The sequence below is a fragment of the Colias eurytheme genome, chromosome 17 (assembly GCF_061535395.1).
Source record: "Colias eurytheme isolate Ceu_HAF_F1 chromosome 17, ilColEury1 Martin Lab GWU primary, whole genome shotgun sequence".
NCBI classification, from domain to species: Eukaryota; Metazoa; Arthropoda; class Insecta; order Lepidoptera; family Pieridae; genus Colias; species Colias eurytheme.
The window spans coordinates 2,108,464-2,127,973 of NC_142996.1; the positions used below are offsets into that span (position 1 = coordinate 2,108,464).

Sequence of the window (19,510 nt, forward strand, 5' to 3'; positions counted from 1 at the left end):
TGATAAATTTTATAAGGGCTACCATACAATAATGACTCGATCTTTCTGGTCTTTTTATTTAAAACATATTCTTCAATATTTTGCAACAAAATAATGTTAAATGATACGTACAAGTTATTACAAATATTAAAATATCAAATAAACTTCTGTTTTTTATTGTAAAAAGAAAGGAAAAGATATAATAATTTATCATCTTATACAATCACCACTTATATTGCTTCCTAATAAAAAAGGATTTAATGACTCTTATGACGCCTGTTTAAAACCACCTACAATACTTAGTTAAACATTGCACACATCAAAGATTTGCTTAGCTAATTCGTTTGCGCTTGTTACGGTGCGAATAAATCGTAAAGTATCACGTGAGTCACGGTGCAAGTGCACATGTGGACGTGGAAATAGCCTGCAAGTTGTAACAAATGTTCCGAGGCGGTGTGCTCAAGTCGCCCCGGCCAGAATGCGTCCGTCTGGCGCGCCAGTGCTGCGATATATCGATAACGACGGCCACAGCATTAATTGACTGATTTAATGAACAGCAAATTCTTTACATCTCGTTTTCTAGATTTTTGCATGATATTTCACATGTACTTTTCGTGCGGACTACGTATAAAATAACAAAATGTAATTACTGAATTTTATGAAAGTATATTAGGTATTGCACTCTCAATTAATCACACGAAATTTACATAAAACAAATTTTAAATTAATTAAGTACACTACAAGAATATTTTTATGCAAATTATAAACGTGGACAATATAATTATGGAAGTACAAGGTGAAGGGTTCATTTAAAATAATTACACTTAAAATTCGTAAACATATTATTTTTCACTGATATTATATTCGTGCTACTAGGTATAACATATTTAACTAAAATGCAATTGAATATCACGTAAGCCCTACATAGAGAAACCTCGACGCGGTAACTACATATTTTAATCGTACTGTCCCTTGCCTTTTGCAATTTGATTTAATAAGACGTGAGCAATTTTTCATCGTTCGATAAACTGATCGTATATCATATTGGGTGCATCTCTAAAGGGCGAGACTGGCCTGGCGCCGTGCTTTTTTACCCCGCCTCGGCTCGAGCCAACAGCCAACTTATTACTTTGGTAAATTTTAGTTGACTGCTAACTGTTGAACGGGAAGGGTGTGTTTGATGTTGTCGGAAAGCGGAACGAACGCGAACGTAATTACGAAATATATGAAGTGCTAATTATATTAACTGTGTGACATCTATGCGATGTTTTATTGAGTGGATTTTGATTGTTTTCTAAGGATTATTTTGGAGGATTGATATTGAAGAAAATAATTATGTCCAGTGTTTTGTCTACCAGCACTGCGGATGCTGTGCAAGCTGATGTCAAAGGTATATTTCAATTATTATATTTTTGAGATATGTACAGTTTATTTTTATTTAAGTCCGAAATTTTAAAGAAGGTACATAATAAACTTAAAAATATTAATAAATTAATATTTATAATTTATATATAATTTTTAATAATTATTATAAAATAATGGTTCTCTTAAATATAGTTTAAAAGCACTTTTATTCAATAATTAATCATTGTCTAAATTTAATTATTTTTCTTATAAAGCTTGTTGTACCTAAGCATTAAATATTGTTAAATATTGTTGTACCTAGTTACCTGTAGATACCATAGGAAACGCAAAAAAGGAAATGTAGGTATAATTTTTATTTTTTAAACGCAATTTTAATTTTACGATGTCATTACTCAACGCTCTTGAAATGTTAAGAGTTGAAAATTCGTACCTAAGTTCATCGAACCAGTAAGTAACCGCCACCAACACAATACTGGATTACAATTAAAAGTTATTACAAGTCAATCTCAAACTTTAAATGACATAACAGTGGGTGTAATAAAGTTAACTAAACGCCGGAAACTCAGTGAACGTCCGAACTCCGAACTATAAATTCGACAGCCGTACATGGTACACTCATAAATAAACATTTTGGACTTTAAAAGGCTTCGTTTAATTTCTTAAGCAAATTGCTACTCCCACATGGGTGCTGACTGCTGCATTACTCAGATTTCGTTACTTACCTACTGTTTGTTATCTGTGGCATTTTATAGAGATTTTAACCTCTATAATTCGGAATTCGGACTATGTACCTATCATACAATTGCATGGCTTATCTCATTCTCTATTTCATAGGTTTGACCATTTCATCTTGTAGGCTTTGATTATATATTATGTATAATCAAAGCTTTGTAGGTAACTGTTATGTAATCCATAAAAATAGATTTTGAATATGAGCGAAAATAAATATCTCCATTACTAGGTATAATTAGATATGTTTTAATTAGATAATACATTTTATTGGTATCTCTTTATTTATCTAAGCGCGCGTCGATTTTGGTAGCTATGCATGTCTCTACAGTCTACAGTCGAGCTTATGACTTCCATTTTGTTAACACTCGCAAAATAAACACTTAAAAAGAAAAAAATCTAGAGCGACATCGTGAGAAAATCTGTTGGTAGGCGATTATATTAATTTTATCTCATAATTGGATCAACAAAATTAATGCTTGATTGTTAGTAACTAATCAATCAATACTAATTAATTTATCACCGAATACAGAAGGGTTCTAAAAACGCCTCGATGCACATGTTACGGGGGTGAAAAAACCCTATACGTTATAACAAGTGTACACCACTGCAAATATAATATAATTCTTGTCACACAATAACAACCCTTATTCCTTTATGGGTAAAAGTTATTCCGACGATATAGTTTTTAATAGAAAACACGTATGTTTGTTCACATGTCGCATAGCGGGGGTCATGTGGGATAAAAAGAACGAATCTGTTTATTTTTTTTTAGAATTAGGTCGCCAGTGTTGCCAACTGCAATAGGAATAGACAATTTATTTTGGATACGTCACGAAATATTAATAAGTGTTTTAAAGAGAATAAAAATTAAAAACTATATTCTAGAGCGCAAATCGCGTATTTCGTAATCTTCGTGTTTATTAAATACAAATTATATATAATATAAAAGTAAATAATATTATATTATGTATTACAATTTCCATGAATTACTAAATTTATGTTTGTGAATTGAGATCTGAGTAAAATATGGTAACAACCAGTAATGTTCACTTTAAAGTTTAAACAGATGCTACAAATTAATATATTGTTATACAATTTATACCACCTGCTATCTATAATTAAATCATATAGAACAACCAAACACTTAACCTAAGACGTTCCAATATAATTTGGTTATGTTATATACGTAATCAATGCTTTTTAAATTACCTACCTACCACTGTTTTATACAGTATGCAAATAGTAAAAATACATGAACATTTCAATAATACAGCCAAGAATTATTTTAAACTTGCTTTCCGCCCGCGGCCTCGGCTTCGCTCACGTCGTGGTCGCTGAAAAGAAATTCTCATGGGACCATCGAGATATATGTAGTACATACTATCTCGATGCATGGGACTGACAAAAAATCTGTCACCCAGACACAAAAATCATAGCATAAAATCGATCCGTTGCCACTTATTAGAAAAAAAAACACACTTTCTTGTTTTTAATATATGAGATATAATATTTACCTAGTTGCACAACACTTGTTAATTGTTATCATCTGAAAATAACAACAAACTTATAATCGCGGGTACATGTGCACTAAGTCCATATAAAGATAATCAGGCTGATTTACTGATAAGAGTTATAAATTCATAATGAAAAAAAAGTATGGATTACAGCAATAAAAACGTGTGTGTATTTCTTCGGTAAACCAGATTTAATAATTTAAAATTGAGTAGTTTTGTTTAAACTAAATAAAATACTCGTATAATTCATTTTTAAACTTGACAATACCTCAGTTTTCATTAAAGGAACTACATATGGAAAAGAAATTAATCCTCTAATTAGTCTAACTCAATCATTATAGCGTCAGATTTTCTAAGAACCTTTGCACCCTGGCCCTGGAATGTCATCGCCGAGCCTTTGCCTCTAAAAAAAAACGAAAAGGGCGGCAAAATTCTTAATCATCTGTAGTAGTTGCACAGGAGTCACCCTTTACTTTTTACAGATACAGATGTCAAACAGCCGACACTGAGCATTATTACAGCTATTATGTCCCCATCTGCAACGCCACATCTGGTATCCAAACGGGCTTACGTCATGACATGTGGCGACAACCGTTCAGTTTTATTGCTGAAAAATTACGCGTACTAGAAAACAATGATGTTTTCTTGCGACTTATACGGCTATATAAGGAGCCGGCATGAACACGTTTCTAATGGATACTTATATAATAAATTGATTGGACTCTTATATACTAGGAAATTCAACGCACGTAATAAAATGAACAATTAAAAGTAAAGTATTATATTACTTACAAGATTTATTTATAAAACTTAAAGAATGCAACTAAAAGTGGTTGCAAGTTGCAACCTACAGTGGCAATTTAAAAATGACATATCGATACGTGGTCGCAGGAATACCCTTTCAAGGGACGTAGCCACGTAGGACTAGCAATTGGTTTTGTAGACATTACGTTAGATTCTATTTCAACCATTACCATTTTAATGCATACGATTCACAGCTTGAACTTGAAATATTATTAGGATTTAGAATATGTTGTTTTGGGGTTTTCCAGTGGCGTAATGCTTAAGGCATTAGAAAAAAGCGACCAGTGTCAGGGTCTTGTATTACCGCTTACTTGAATAATTTAGCTTTTAAATGATTCCAATTTTAAATGGGAATTTTGTTGGAATTCGCGGTATTTTATCTAAAATAACTTTATTGATAATGATAATAACAACAAAAAGAACGAACTTTGTTAATTAAATGATATTTTTAAATTAAAAATAGATGGATTTTTTTTAACTTTCATATAACGAGACTTTAGAAGTTTAGCCTATTGGAAACTTTTTATAAAAAATCTGTATCCGTATTCGATAATGGGGCTATTTGTAAAGTAACCGTATCAGTAAGTACTTGTTGCACTATAAAATCGTTCACGTGCCGGACCCCACGTGACGTTGTTTCAAAATATTGCCAATCGTAAAAATTACTGCAAGTGCGCTATTTTACACGCAACACTGTCACGTGTTATCATATTGGAATTCGATTGGACATTTTGAATTTTTAAACGCGTAAAGCTCCTATTCACGATTTTATTAAATAAATTTATTTTTATAAATTATTGTAATTATTCCTTTAAATAATATGATCTAAAAACAGATTCATTAAAGTTTTCAAACGCATTTTAAACAATATAAGATGCATAAATTTTAACTTTATATTCTTCAGTGTACAGAAAAAAATAAAATTAAAAACAGCTGTGCGATCATTTACAGCTTTGCCAAAGAACAACATTTTTATTGTTGTAATTATCTGTAGTACACGAGGCGAACAGATGTATGCAGTATGCAATAGAGACAGATGTTGGTAAATATTTATCCGTCAATGTATAATCCGTGCGAATTAGAAAATATATCGAAAATGTATGATACTAAGGTATGATAATATATTTTATGAACCTAGAATATCTGAAAAAGTATATATTATACCATGCAAACTACTTAATATAATCTGACACTCTATAATATGTGACTAAAACTAAAATAAAGTTTTTTACTCGCCGTAATAAATCAACAATTAAAAAAGCTAATTTTGGCGTCAGAAAACGACGTTAAAAATGCGAATATGTTTAATGTTTATCTTATAACATTTTGATAAATATCCTTATACTCAAACTGTTTAATTGAGACTTTAGCAAGAAAGGACTCAAAATATTTGACTTTACTTCGTTCACTTGTTTCCGGCACTCATTCAATTGTCACATACGTTCAAGTTATAGTCAATTGCAAAGGAAGACCTATTACAGATTTTTGCATACGTTCATAAATATTAAAAGGGATGACGGGAAGCCTAAAATTCGTCGAAAAAGACAAAGGGAGGAAGCGATCGGGTGGCCAGGCATAAAAAAACAGATAGCCCACACTTCCCCCGATACGCGGATACAGAAAAAGTTGCCATATTTAAAAAAGTAACAAGCGAAGGCTTAGGAATGCTAACGGATAGCATGAACAAATCAGATGCTACGCTATGAAACCCCTGTATAAACAAATAGTATACGATACACAAATGACATCAACTTATTGTTCTAGCATCTCGATTGCTAACACTTGTTTTGCTGAATCGAAAACTGGGCCATATGTTTAAAGAATCATCTTCTATTTTACACATATGATTTACGTTCCATAGAACATAAGGTGTGAAGTCTAATTGCCTAGCTGCTTGTATCATCAAATGTGACACACATCTACCTAAATCATCGAATAAAACATAATTTTGAAAGATCATTGCTATCTATAAAACGTACCTATGCTCGTAAATTCGCCTAAAACATTGCAGCGCGTGGGTGTTCCAACACAGTTGTAAATTGTATCGTGTTACTTTGATTCATCTGTATCCGGTATGCTACTTTTATTTTGGCAATTAAATGGAAAACACGTAATAAAGAGATTTTCAAGGAACAAGGATAGAGAAATGCCGCGCTTTTGATATCTTACGTTTCGATGCTATTCAAATTTTTTGGGGCCAATATGTAGGTACTGTTATAGTTTATTGTGAAAATGTTGTTAATTAATATGAGATTTTGAAGATTATGTAACAAAAACTAATAAGAAATATCATCTTCTTATTAATATTTCATAAACATAAAACACATGCTTGCGTATCGTTTCTTCAAAGATTATAGCTCTTAGTTTCTAATCCTGTATTTAGTGTGCAATAATGAATTTTCCATTCATTCATTCATTCTTTATTTCACGGTAGTCTCAACTCAAAGTTATTTTATTATCACGTAAGACAGTTTTTTTATTTAGCTCTATATTTTTAAGTGATTGATTTGAAAGAAGCGCTGCATGAATTTGAATGTTGAATTATGATGAAAAAACGTAGAGTTGAAATAAGTTAATGTTTCTGAATAAAAGCCTTGTAAATTAGGATAAGTCTAGACTAGATAAATATGACTACAGATTAACAATATAATTGGTCAGTTAGAACGATTCTGATTGGTCAGTTTCGTCGACTCCTATGTGGAAACCGGCGCCGACACACCTTTACAATACATATTTTATTTGATAAAATTGACACTAAGACAATTTATTGCGATTTACGCATACGCTTATAAAGTTTTCATCTTAAATTTATTTAATTAATTTAAATACTCAACGTTGAAAACATGGCATTGGTTCATTTTGAATGTGATGTCTTCGTCTGAATATTTTTTAACTTAGTCATTCGTTAAAATGTTTGCATTGTTGAATTTTAAATCGCTTTAAAAAAGTCTTCATAAATACTAACATGTAAATTATACTCACAATATAATATTATGGGATAGAATTTCTGTTGAACAGCTTATATTCAGTCTAATTCTTTTTTTCTCTATACTAACCATAAACAGATAACAAAACATAGACTATCACACGGTCTAACATGTCAAGTAGGTCCCATAAATTATACAAGTCAAGAAAGGATATAATATGTAGTAACCCTGTTAGGTCGTCTAGTCCCGTTTCACACCCTGATAACTACATTAGTTTATTCTTGTACAATTTATGGCAACATTCTTAGTTTCTTATGCCTTCATAACGTATATCATGTTTACTAGTTTTTACACGCTTTATATTAGCTTCACCTGTATGTTTGTTTCTAACCGACTTCTTTGGGCGCGATTTTGACCCACTTTAAACGGCCAGATTTCGTTCAAACTTTGTAGATTTATTGAGGACCGATGACAATACACTAATTTGATAAAATTTTCTATTTTTTAGTTCGGTTTTGTATAAAAAGCGCGTAAATACTTTACTAATCGAGTCTTTTTTGCACGCCTCATAAGCGAAGCGTTGAGGTGGGTACTACTGTCACTTCGCGAAAAACATCTGATTTTTCAAACTTAAAATGTCTTTATGTATCATACATTGCACTTGTAAGATAATACATACACACACATATTAAGAAAAAAACACTATTTTTAACGTTCATGATATTTTTGATGTCATTTTTGTTATTTAAACTAGTTAAAAAACAGTTTAAAAAAGTTCTGTCTTGGACGTCCGTGTGTCTGTATGTGCGGATCCTTTTTCTTGTTAACCCGATAGCGACCGAAATACTTTACTAATCGAGTCTTTTTTTTTCTCTTACGCTTGAGTATGCTCAGGAATAGAACCCTTTCATTTTTCAGGGTCTGATTCGATGTGGTTTAATTGTTATTAAATAAACAAAAATAATAATTAATAAATATTTATTAAAAAAAAATTATGAGGCGTGCACTTTTGGATTTTCCAAATTATTTTTTTAACTATTATTAGTATTTATTTTTTATCTATTTTCCCATATTATTATACCTAGGTTTTCGATGCATTGCATGCGTTGATCTAAAAATGTAAGACACATATATTTGCGTAGGTATAATGAATGAATTGAGACTTAGATATAAAATCTATATTTGTTATTTATGTAATATTAAAATCAATGAATACTCTTGAATAATCGAATCTACATATACATATTACTTTTTATATTTAAAAAATACGTAAGCCCATTATCACCGGTATTTATTAATAAAATAATAATATTTACCAATTCTTTAAATGTTAATAAAGCCATTGTTCGTCAACAAATGTCAATATTTATAGCATATTCTTTCGAATGTTGCTACATCGCATTCCACCATTTGCATTAATTTGCTTGTCCGCTCGAAGAATCATAAATATCGTTGAGATAAACTGGCGCCTAATTTGAATGGCTTTATGAGTTGTCATGGCGGCTATATCCGGGAAAGGTTTAAAACGGTAGATGTAATTTTGAATAAAATAATCATAATTAGTAGGACGGTTAATTGCATTCCTATTCCTAAATCAATAATAAAGTAGCGATTATGTAGTTGTTTTATTTAAATAGTTACAAAACGTATTTCCGGATATTAAATATTTTACGATCAATCTTTAATGACACTATACCCCGAAAGTAACATAATACACACAAAAACATCCTGATCCGTAAAATATCCTTTGTAAGACGTTAAAAATGTTTTCGGCGTCCTCAAGATCACATTTTTTCTGCCAGATGGCAGATAAACATCGGGATAAACCATCTGGCTGTGATTCCAACTTAGCGCATGCGAAATTAACTTTTTATATCTGATTTATTATCGCCGTTAGGGCGCCGACACAAGGTCATTCTTACAGCCATTGACAACTGGCACTATAATTGCCATCATTAAAAATGTTCTGGGTTTTACCAAAAGATGAGCACTGGGCGTATTAAATTTTTATCGCCGAATATTTTGTAGATGTAAACCGAGATTAGGATTGCTACGTGAAATGTAATTTTGCTAATTATCGCTTTAAATTATTCATTTCGCGAGCGCCTTGTAATGCTGATGTTGAAAAAATACAAAAATGTTTATGTATTTTTATTTTCCTTGGATATGATTACCCGGATCTTATTTACATACGTTTGCCCCATGTTGCATAAACAACGATGTACTCTCAAAATGTGAATCTTAAGGTAACGTAATTACCATAGATTACATTTTTTTAAACTCACTTTTATTTCTTTTTCTTTTTTTAAGAAAAATATGAATAATTTGTTCAATTTAACCATGTACTTAGTCTTTTTATAATCATGAACCAAAAGGATTCGATTATCTACACATATTGCAAAAACACAGCGAAAAATAATATTTTTTTGTGTCGTATTGCGAAAATTATTCACGTTTGTCTATGCGCAGTCAAGTTTTATTCAAAATGAGGCTATTGGAGATGTGTTATAAATGGCTGCTGCCAAAGTGTCACGGAGATGCAATTTTTCTCTTTCAGCCAGGTGGTGAAATCCATTAAACATGGTATTAAATATGAGTTACATACATTTTCAAATTAAGCATAGGTTTTTTGTAGTTCGTCGCCACTCGGGTGACTATTTCTCTCTCGTATATTTTCAGGAACAAAATAGGAAGTTTTTAAAGCAAGTTGCGATGCGGGATTTAGTAATTCTAAAGGCGAATTCTTTAAAAAAAATTGTAGAGTCCGAATAAGAAAAATTACTTATAAGTAGGTATATAGATTATGAGGCAAGAGAGAGGGACGAGAACCTGCCCTCTGAAATGCTCCAAGGATGGAAACAGGAAGCTCGTGACGCGGTGTTTCGCCGATGGCGTCGAGAACTGGACTCGTCCTGCGTGGGGGCCTGGACCTTGAACGCAATCAGCCCGATGCTCAAGGAATGGGTGGATAGGCGGTGGGGGTCGGTCAGTTACCGGCTTGTGCAGGTTCTGTCTGGGCACGGTTGCTTTGGCAGTTACCTGCACAGAATCGGTCGTGAACCGGCTCCCGCCTGCCATCATTGTAGCAGCCCTCAAGATACGGCTTTGCACACGCTTGCGGAATGCCCAGCATGGACAGAGGAGCGTAGGTCTCTCGAGAGCCTGCTAGGAACAGACACCCAGCTGACCCTGCGGGCCCTTGTAGAGACTATGGTCACTGGCGACACTGACCGTGCATGGAAGACCGTCGTCACTTTCTGTGCGACGGTCATGAAAAGAAAAGAGGACGCCGAGAGGGCCCGAGAGAACGACCCAGCGGCGGATCCTCTACGTCGGCGCAGACCCGGCAGGCGTAGGCGTCTTTATGACCAGCGCCAGCCGTAAACTACCTTAGAGAAAAAGCGCGGGGGGAGGTTTCCGTAGATACGCGCATATTATAGTTATGCTCGCGGCAAGGAAACCGGAGCCCCCCGCGGCGTAAGGTGGTTAGGTCCGGAAATGGAACGACGATATTATTTAATATCGTCGCCCATTGGCACTCCCGGATCTCGAAGGGCCGCCAAGAAGCGGCAGTCGCCACAGACGGCGGGGGTACAAGGCCTGGCTGTTAACCCCCGCCGTTCAAGATGATAGACGGCAACCGTTGGGTTTTAGTGGGTATGGCTTCGTGCGAGTCCCACATACCCCCTTGGACAGTAAAACTGGCGAGGGGGATGCGTAAAGGCATTTCCCAACGTAAAAAAAAAAAAAAAAAAAAAAAAAGGTATATAGATTATAGGTACGAGTAAAATTGTCTGTTAAATAAGAATGAATTAGAATAAATTGAATAAAATATAAAATATGGTCTTCAAAACCCGTATGCATATATGTATAAATACAATTGTAGTATTATCACAGACTAATAATAATATACTACGTATACAAGTATTATTAAATAATCTAAACCACATAAGTTTACTTAGTAAGTACATGTATATAAATTATAAGCACATGGCAAGCAGGTGTCCCACATGTTGAGACTACCGCTCAGAACAATAGGCTGTTTTGTCTCGGACAGACAAACAGACATTCCTACATTGTTTTTACAGTTGGCGCGCTTCAGTATGGTAGAATTCGGAGGTACGTTCCGATTTAGAAGTTAATTTGTATAAAATGAGACCGATCCTATGGTATAATTAATAACTAATAAGTGAACTTTAGGATATAAAAGTAGAGTTCATTATTAAATAATTGTTTTTCAATCGTAAAAACTCGAATTATCTATAAGAAAAAAATCGACTCCTGTTTGTAGTATGCAATTATTATGAATCGTTAAATCACAATTGCAAAGATAGACAACTTTAAATTACCTTTAATAACTAACAATAATTTTCTGAACTGAGTAACTGGGCCAAAAAAACAAACAATAACACAAACATAAAACCTTATCAATTAGCAAATTACAAACACGATCATGCAAGATCAAATTCTTAGAAGATTTAATTAAACTAATCAATGGCGGCTAATATACACGAGGAATAATAATAGAAAATCCATTCCATATAAGAAATTGTTATTTAGTAGCGTTACTTAGCAATGGCGGCCGTTTGGCGCCAACGTGTCGCCGGCTCGGCGCCGCAATACGTGACTAATAAGATCCTGAGGTCCGGGGACCGGGATACTATCCCAAATACGGGATCCGGGATAAATAATGTACGCTATTGATCACGGGACGTGGGGGAAATCTCGAAACTATCAATCCCTTTTTGATTAAAACCATTTTTTATAAGCAGGCTTTGGTGCTGATGCAGAATTTCCGTACCTACATCCGAATGAGAACATATTCTATAATAATTCTTTAATAATTATAGAATGTTTTTTAAAATATGCTCCGTTGAATTTAAAGGCATTAAAGCATACTTACTCTTGATAAGTATGGTCATAAAAAGCTAACCATTTCAATTCATTTAACGGTGTCGGAACTCGGAAGATAATAAGAATAAGATGGGCCTAAAGTTGTCACAAAATCGATATTGTTCAAACGAGTATAGCTGGCCACTGGCGCCACTGGTGAAAGTAGCCATCACGACTTCTCATACATTAGGCTAAATCGTGCGAATGCTCAGCCACGATATATATTTAGTCATAAAATTGACCGCTCATCATTTACTCATTTCTCGGCTCCTGCGAATACTCCCACGGCTGGTACAATACTATTCGAACGGTAAACTTTACAAAATGCACTTTTGATTGGTCTAGGAATGAATAAGTATAATTTATGTTAAAATTACACTGAATGATTAGAAAAAATAAACTATTTTTACATTCACGCAATACTCAAATTCTAAATGAATTCAATTCAAACTCAACGAAAACGAAAAACGAACCGTAGACCATAGACAAAATAAAATAAAGAATGAAATCCGAATCATTAATTCAACCCGTCCATAGACGATAGAAATAAAGAGAATCTTCTAAAGGATTCTGTGAAATTTGGCGCCAGAGTCCAGATACGTATCAGCTGGTTATCAAGTGGTGAGATCGACACCATTCAAGCTTTGTGTGCTTGGCGCGGGCCCTTTGATTCGTCCACTTTGTTTTAACACGTCAACGTGAATCGGCGTAATGAGCGAGACCCTTAAATCTGGGCCTTCGGGCCATGTATTATTGTGTATCCTCTGTGATATATTACACCGCGCTCAGCGCACAGCATTGTGCGCTCCGAAATATAATTAATGTGTCACTTTTTTGTTAAAATACAATAGTTTAATTAATGATATATTGAAATTTGAAGTTCTATATACGTTTCGAATGTATTAATGAACCTACGCTCATTAACTCCCAGCTGTGCACGTACCAGCTAAGTCACAAAAACCTTGAATTCTACAAACGTGATTTCTAAAGCGAGTAACGTATTTATAGTATCACATTTATCTACAACACGTAGAAATGAGAAAAATCTTTTAATGATAGGCACATCTGTAAACGGCGAAAGAATTCTTTGTAAAACCTCTAAGCAATTAAAACCTCAATCAAACGTAGGCGGGGCGGTCTTGGCTTCGTTCTATTAAAAAAAACACCTGTAGTGTGAGAAGATAGTTCAACAATATTACCTTTACGATCCACATTGCATAATAGTCTCGTATTTGAATGCCGTTAGAGTTGAAATTTGGGTGATTGCAGGTTTTGTGATGTATGGTGATTGGAACGCCTTCTCGGCGCCGCGGCTCCACGATTATGAGCTATAAAGCAATTCCGGTAGCTCGACCATTACGGATGTACAATTATAGCGTGTTAAACTCGCGGCTTTGCTTATGTTAACCCTTTGTTTTAGACATAAAATTTTATTACCTTCATGGTTTATGAAGATTTGAACTAAGATGAGACTCCATGGACGCGATGGACATCCGAGATAGTTTTAATGTGAAGATTTTATTATGATTAACAAAACTCAATGAAATGAGGCGTGAACATAATCAAAACTTCCTTAATCTTATTTTGATAAGCTTTACACGCACTCGAAAATTTTCCATAAGTATTTTTTATTTTTTTCTACATTTTAAAAATTGCAAGTTTTATAGAACATACTGTATATTGCAACATATCTTAAATGACAAGTGTTGTAGCCATTTCCCCTAGATTTGTCTCGAAAGTCTCAAATTGATTTAAGTAATTAAGTTTTTAAAATTTTATTTAAGTTTGATAAGCAATTCGGGAAAACCTAAAATGAATTAGATTTAAATATTAGTTGTAAATTGTAAGGTGTAAAAGTAACTAGAGTTCTATCTTTTCTGTCAGTTCAATTATGTCATTTCGTCAAAATAATTTGACATACGGATTAACAAACCTGAAACCACAGGTTGCCATAGCAACGTGGAATGCGGACAATCACATTCTATATAGAAGTAGGTATGTATAAATAACAATCAAGAAACCATATGGGGAACCTGTTTCATCTGAGAATCTTGCCCACATTAGGTTATTTCTTAAAATATTTCAAATATATTTTTTGTTGATTATTTAAAAAAAATAAGGAAAAATTTACTCTTTTCTTATCTTACGTTTAATCTACCTGTTAATTTATTTGGTGTTTTATCATTTAAAAATAAAAAATAATAATAAATCAGTCTTTGTAAAATTGTAATATGATATCTATTATTATACATTGTATATTAATTTTAAAAATATATCACTTCGTTTTAACATTTTATACGAGCCTTGATTAATTCGTCTTATAGAAGTCATTATTTCTCACGAGAAATGACTCAATTAAACAACTTCGGTAATTAATACGTGTATTCCTGCAAAACTCTGCACTTATACATTGAATTTACAATGCATTCCCACTGCATGCATTAGTTGCACTGTTGCACAGTAATTCAAAACCACCTCATGTGCGCCGATGACGTCACAGAGGCGCCGGCGCTTATGGCAATCGTCTAGATAAAATTATGTGATTTACGCAACATTTTTATAGTTTCGCCTCTTGTATTCTGTCATAGACAACATCATAAACCATAGTGTTCAAGAACGGGGCACAGATTAAAAATTAGAATGCGATTTTTTATCTGTACAATTTCTGGGAATCATCGTTGATTATTCTTATCTCTAAGTTGTCTAAACTGCCTACTTTATATTAATGCAATTATCATTTTAAATATATTATTGATAAAATTATCTTATGGCTATCCATGATCGAATAATCGTAGTTTTAATTTGTAATTTTTTTCACCAAAAAAAATTTGTATATTCTTTTCTTTTGTATTATTTTCTCCTCTCCTTACGTTATAAAAATTATACCTACCTACACATAAAAAATAACTGATCCATTTCAGCAAAATTAATAGGAATTTTATTATAATTTATAATAGATACACATGCATAATTTTATTTTAATAGCGTGTTATCGAACAAATACTAGACTATTTGGTTTTGCCCACATTCAAATTTTTAAACTTTCAACGGTTACACAATTGGTATTTAAAGTTATCACTAGTTTTTTATTATCTTGTTTCAAATAACTCTAGATGTTATTAAAATCATTCTAGATTCTGGAGATTGCGAAGATTTTCTTGTTAGATAAATATTTTTAAGTATATCATTATGATGTTATTTATTTTTAAACATTGCGAATAGCTTAGATTGCTCCTTATGTTGCACAAAAAAGAAACAATGTTATATAAGTAATACACTATTATGTATTTCTTTGTTTTACATAATTTCATCGACAGAAAGATAAAAGAATTTGCTTATGGTCAGCAAGCACATAAAAATGCTAATCTCATTTCATAATTTCGTAAAAACTTGCAACTTCTTAGAACAACATGAGAATTAAAAATACTGGACAAGCTTCGTGGATAATGGAGATTAATTAATATCTTTTTATCAAATTATCTTTCAATCGCTTGATAACCATCCATAATTAATTAGAAAAATCTGTCTCATCTTCAATCTATCAAATTTTTTTTAATCGACTTTCGAAGACGAAGGTCTCAATATTCTTTTCATAATTTTCTTCAAAAGCACGTATCTATTACGAGTAAAAGGTCTTTTTAATTTGCAAGAAAATAAGATATTGACAAAATATAATGAACCAAGAAGAGTATCGCGTATTGAATTTGATAGATAAATATCATTAGCGATAAGGCCGCCTACTGTACATTGTTATATTATATTTTTAAGTTTGTAAAATGTATTCTATAAGGTGTACAATAAAGTATTTTTCATTCATTCATCATGAGTTTATGCCATGGATAACAGATTAATAATAAAAATTAAAATAAAATATAATCTGTCTAAACGTAAACTAATATTTTTATACGAAGCGCGTAAATCTATAACTAGGGGCGTCCGTCTTTGTCCTTTTATCTCGATTGACAGACGAAACTGCCATTGCACGCATTTGTTAACGATGCGATTGATTGCCGATACAACGTCTATAAAACTATCTGGGACGACAGATCGTGAGAGGGCGAGGTTCAGATACATGGAGAAATGTATACCTACACTAGAAGCGTACTGACGAAGTAAAATATAAATTAGAGGTTCGCGAATTTAAGGATACCTATTCATGAACTAATTGGGTTAACCAATTTAAATAGCCAATATCGTGTACATATTTTCAAATTTGTTAAAAATAAATACGAAGTGGCAATTAAACTAATTCAATTCTTTTCTTTGTTACAGAACGTATATCAGAACGAGATGCGGGTTTTGTATCGGGTGGTGAAGATGACGACTCCTGTTCCGGCCCAGCGCACTCCGATGACTCCGGAGTCAGACTCGTCACAGACAGAAAACGCGACAGAACACCAACCAGAATACAGCCACCTAAAAAACGGATTAGACTAGGCTCCAGAGAAGACCTAACAAGCCCTGAAAGCGATTCGTCCAACCCCTTCAGACCCTGGGCCTTCGCGGAGGAACCACAAAATGAACCGCTCTCCTTAGTTAAGAAGACGAGTGAAACTAGTCTGCTCAGGCAACGACGGAGGCCGATAGAACCGCCCCCGATCACAATAATAGAACCCGTTGGTCCCCCGCGAGTACCTCCACATCCGGGGGTCATCGAACCGTTCCCAGACAAGAAACCACGAGAGCAGAGGAATTATAAGAACATGACGAGGGAGAGGCGGATAGAAGCCAACGCTAGAGAGCGGACGAGGGTCCACACAATAAGCGCTGCGTTTGACACGTTACGAAAGGCGATACCCGCGTACAGTCACAACCAGAAACTGTCCAAATTATCAGTTTTAAGGATAGCGTGTGCGTACATTTCCGCATTATCAACGGCGATGGAACCAGACGCAGACCTTTCGGATGCTGTGGAGAAGGTCACCCAGACAATACACACGGAAGGCAAGTTGCGGAAAAAGAAGGACGACCCATGAGTTCTTTGACTGTACCAGAGTACAAAATGACAATAATCGTAGCTATAATGAGCTTTGAATCTCGCGTGGATCACCGATCACGCTTGTCCGTGTTTATGTTCCTATGGACTGAAAATATGTACTTTATTAAAACTGTTTTTGGGTTTGAGTTGTTATAGTTTATTTCGCACGTGAAAAAGCCTTTAATTTGCATCACAGTTAAACTAAAGTACATAGTTACTAACAATAAATTAATATTAAATTGAATAGGTAACTCCAATCTTTAGTCATTTCATTTCACATCCATGACATTCAAATTTCGCAAAAATTACCTCAGTAATATAAGTAAATCCGTCGATACATTTTGTAACAAACGGCCAAGCCATTGTTAACCATTCCCAACACAGTATTAGGTGATGTCAAATGGCGAACATGTATAATTATTTTATTTGGCTTTAATACTTTATATTTATTAAAAACCGAGTCAGTAATTTTAAGACAGAATTGTATATTTTATATAATATAGTAAGCTTGTGTACTTACTTGTGTAAATATTAATGTAAGTTGTAAAGATATATTATGTTTTTAAGATAGAAGTTATATTATTTGAGGCATTTTGTATCTGTAAATCACTTTGTGTTGCGAATTAAAAAATACAGATAAATAATTAAAAATATATTTCTTTGTAGAGTGTAACAACACCACCGTGCCGTAAACTAAAATGCCTTGAACAGATGTTGTGATAATAATGTAAATATTAATATTATTGTTTGATAAGGTTTATTGTAACATTCAATTGTTATATTATAAAGGGAAAGAAAGACATTGTTTTAAATGCATTTAAAAGTGATTTGTTTGCGTTGAATTACAAGAAATTTGTAAAATTACGTTTATTTAATTTTTATTGTTTAAATTATAAAACATAAGTGAAATGTTTTTAGAAATATATACAACTCATAAATAAATTTAAATCTCAAGAGTTCAAATAACACTAGTCTCCTTAAATTTATTTCAACATTGCTGCAAATCACTGCAAATGCTTTGATGAGATATTAAAGAACAGAAATAAACGAATGTGAATCGTTAACTCCTTTGTTTTATTTTTAATCTATGGACACTACGCCATTAAAAGTAAGTTTATAATATGATCTGTGGCCTGTCATAAATAGCGGGAATTTGATATCGTGCAACCATAGCGCGAAAAAGATATGAATCTTCTTTTCAGATCATTAATCAATGTCTAAGCCAATTAGCTACAGGAAAATCAACAAATATTTAAAGATAAAGAAATAAAAAAATCCTATCCTACTAATAAATAATAATAATATGTATTATAAATGCGAAAGTCTGTGAGGATGTGTGTGTGTTTGTTACTCTTTCACGCAAATACTACAGAACCAATTACAATGAAATTTAGCACACATAATATAGAGGGTAACTTGGATTAACACATAGTATAGGCACAGTATTACAATATTATTTCCTACAGTAAGGAATCGCCTTTGATGTCGCGCGATGCCGCCGCCAGCGTAGGTACTTACGCTGCCACACGAAAATACGCTAGGGTTGCAACAAATGGGAAATAAAACAATTGTGATTATTAATATTATGATGAAATCATTTATTCATATGTACATTCAAAATAATTGCGATTATTAAATCTGATGTAATTATTTGTTCATAAATATACAGGGTGTCCCGTAAGTAGTGGACCAACGGGTTATGGGGAGTAGAGGGACTTATTATCTAACAAAAATACTAAAATTTATTGTCCTAAACCATAGAGTTTTTGATTTATGCTTTATTTTCAAAATTTGATAAAAATATCATCCACGTAAGCTTAATATGAACTTTTACCATTTCTGTTTTTATTTTATTCTTATTTTTTTGTTCAAGGTTGTTAAGAATACATAAGTCTTCCTAATTAAAATGATACTCATGCATAATTAACAACAACAAAAAAATTAGACCAAAAAATAGGTAAAATTTTACGTTTTAAAAATTTACGGACTGAAGTTTGAACAAAGCTGGTGTAAAAAAAATGTATGGTGACCCTGTGAAACTTTATTTTAAAAACTTCTACATCTCATACAAATTACAAAAAGGTATAATTGTGTGGTATAAAGTATTTAAAAAAATGTTAAATTGGCGTACAACATTCAAATTAGAAATTATCAGGTAGTCAACTTAATAAGTTATTCCGAGAATTATTGCCTTTATGGGCGCGCGCTGGAATTCTTTTGTATTGTTTCTAGCCAATCATAGACGATACTTGAACCCACTATTATTTTCTTTGACTTTCAACTATTTCAGTGACTTGCTTATAGCTCGGAACTACACG

At 33.1% G+C, this 19,510-nt stretch overlaps 1 protein-coding gene across 1 annotated transcript; it reads left to right on the forward strand.

Annotated features, from left to right (window-relative positions):
* The first annotated feature begins 1,131 nt into the window (after positions 1 to 1,131).
* On the forward strand, positions 1,132 to 18,234 carry net (atonal bHLH transcription factor 8-like protein net). The gene is made up of 2 exons (XM_090111594.1): positions 1,132 to 1,369; positions 16,487 to 18,234. Exons 1-2 carry the CDS (start codon positions 1,315 to 1,317, stop codon positions 17,188 to 17,190), a joined length of 759 nt encoding a protein of 252 aa, XP_089967720.1. The 5' UTR covers positions 1,132 to 1,314; the 3' UTR covers positions 17,191 to 18,234.
* The last annotated feature ends 1,276 nt before the right edge of the window (positions 18,235 to 19,510 follow it).

What these genes read in the sequence shown, in the direction of transcription:
- net (XM_090111594.1), top strand. Translation starts at nt 1,315, where the DNA reads ATGTCCAGTGTTTTGTCTACCAGCACTGCGGATGCTGTGCAAGCTGAT. An exon ending in TGTGCAAGCTGATGTCAAAG is followed by an intron (nt 1,370 to 16,486) that starts GTATATTTCAAT and finishes TCTTTGTTACAG; the next exon opens with AACGTATATCAGAACGAGAT.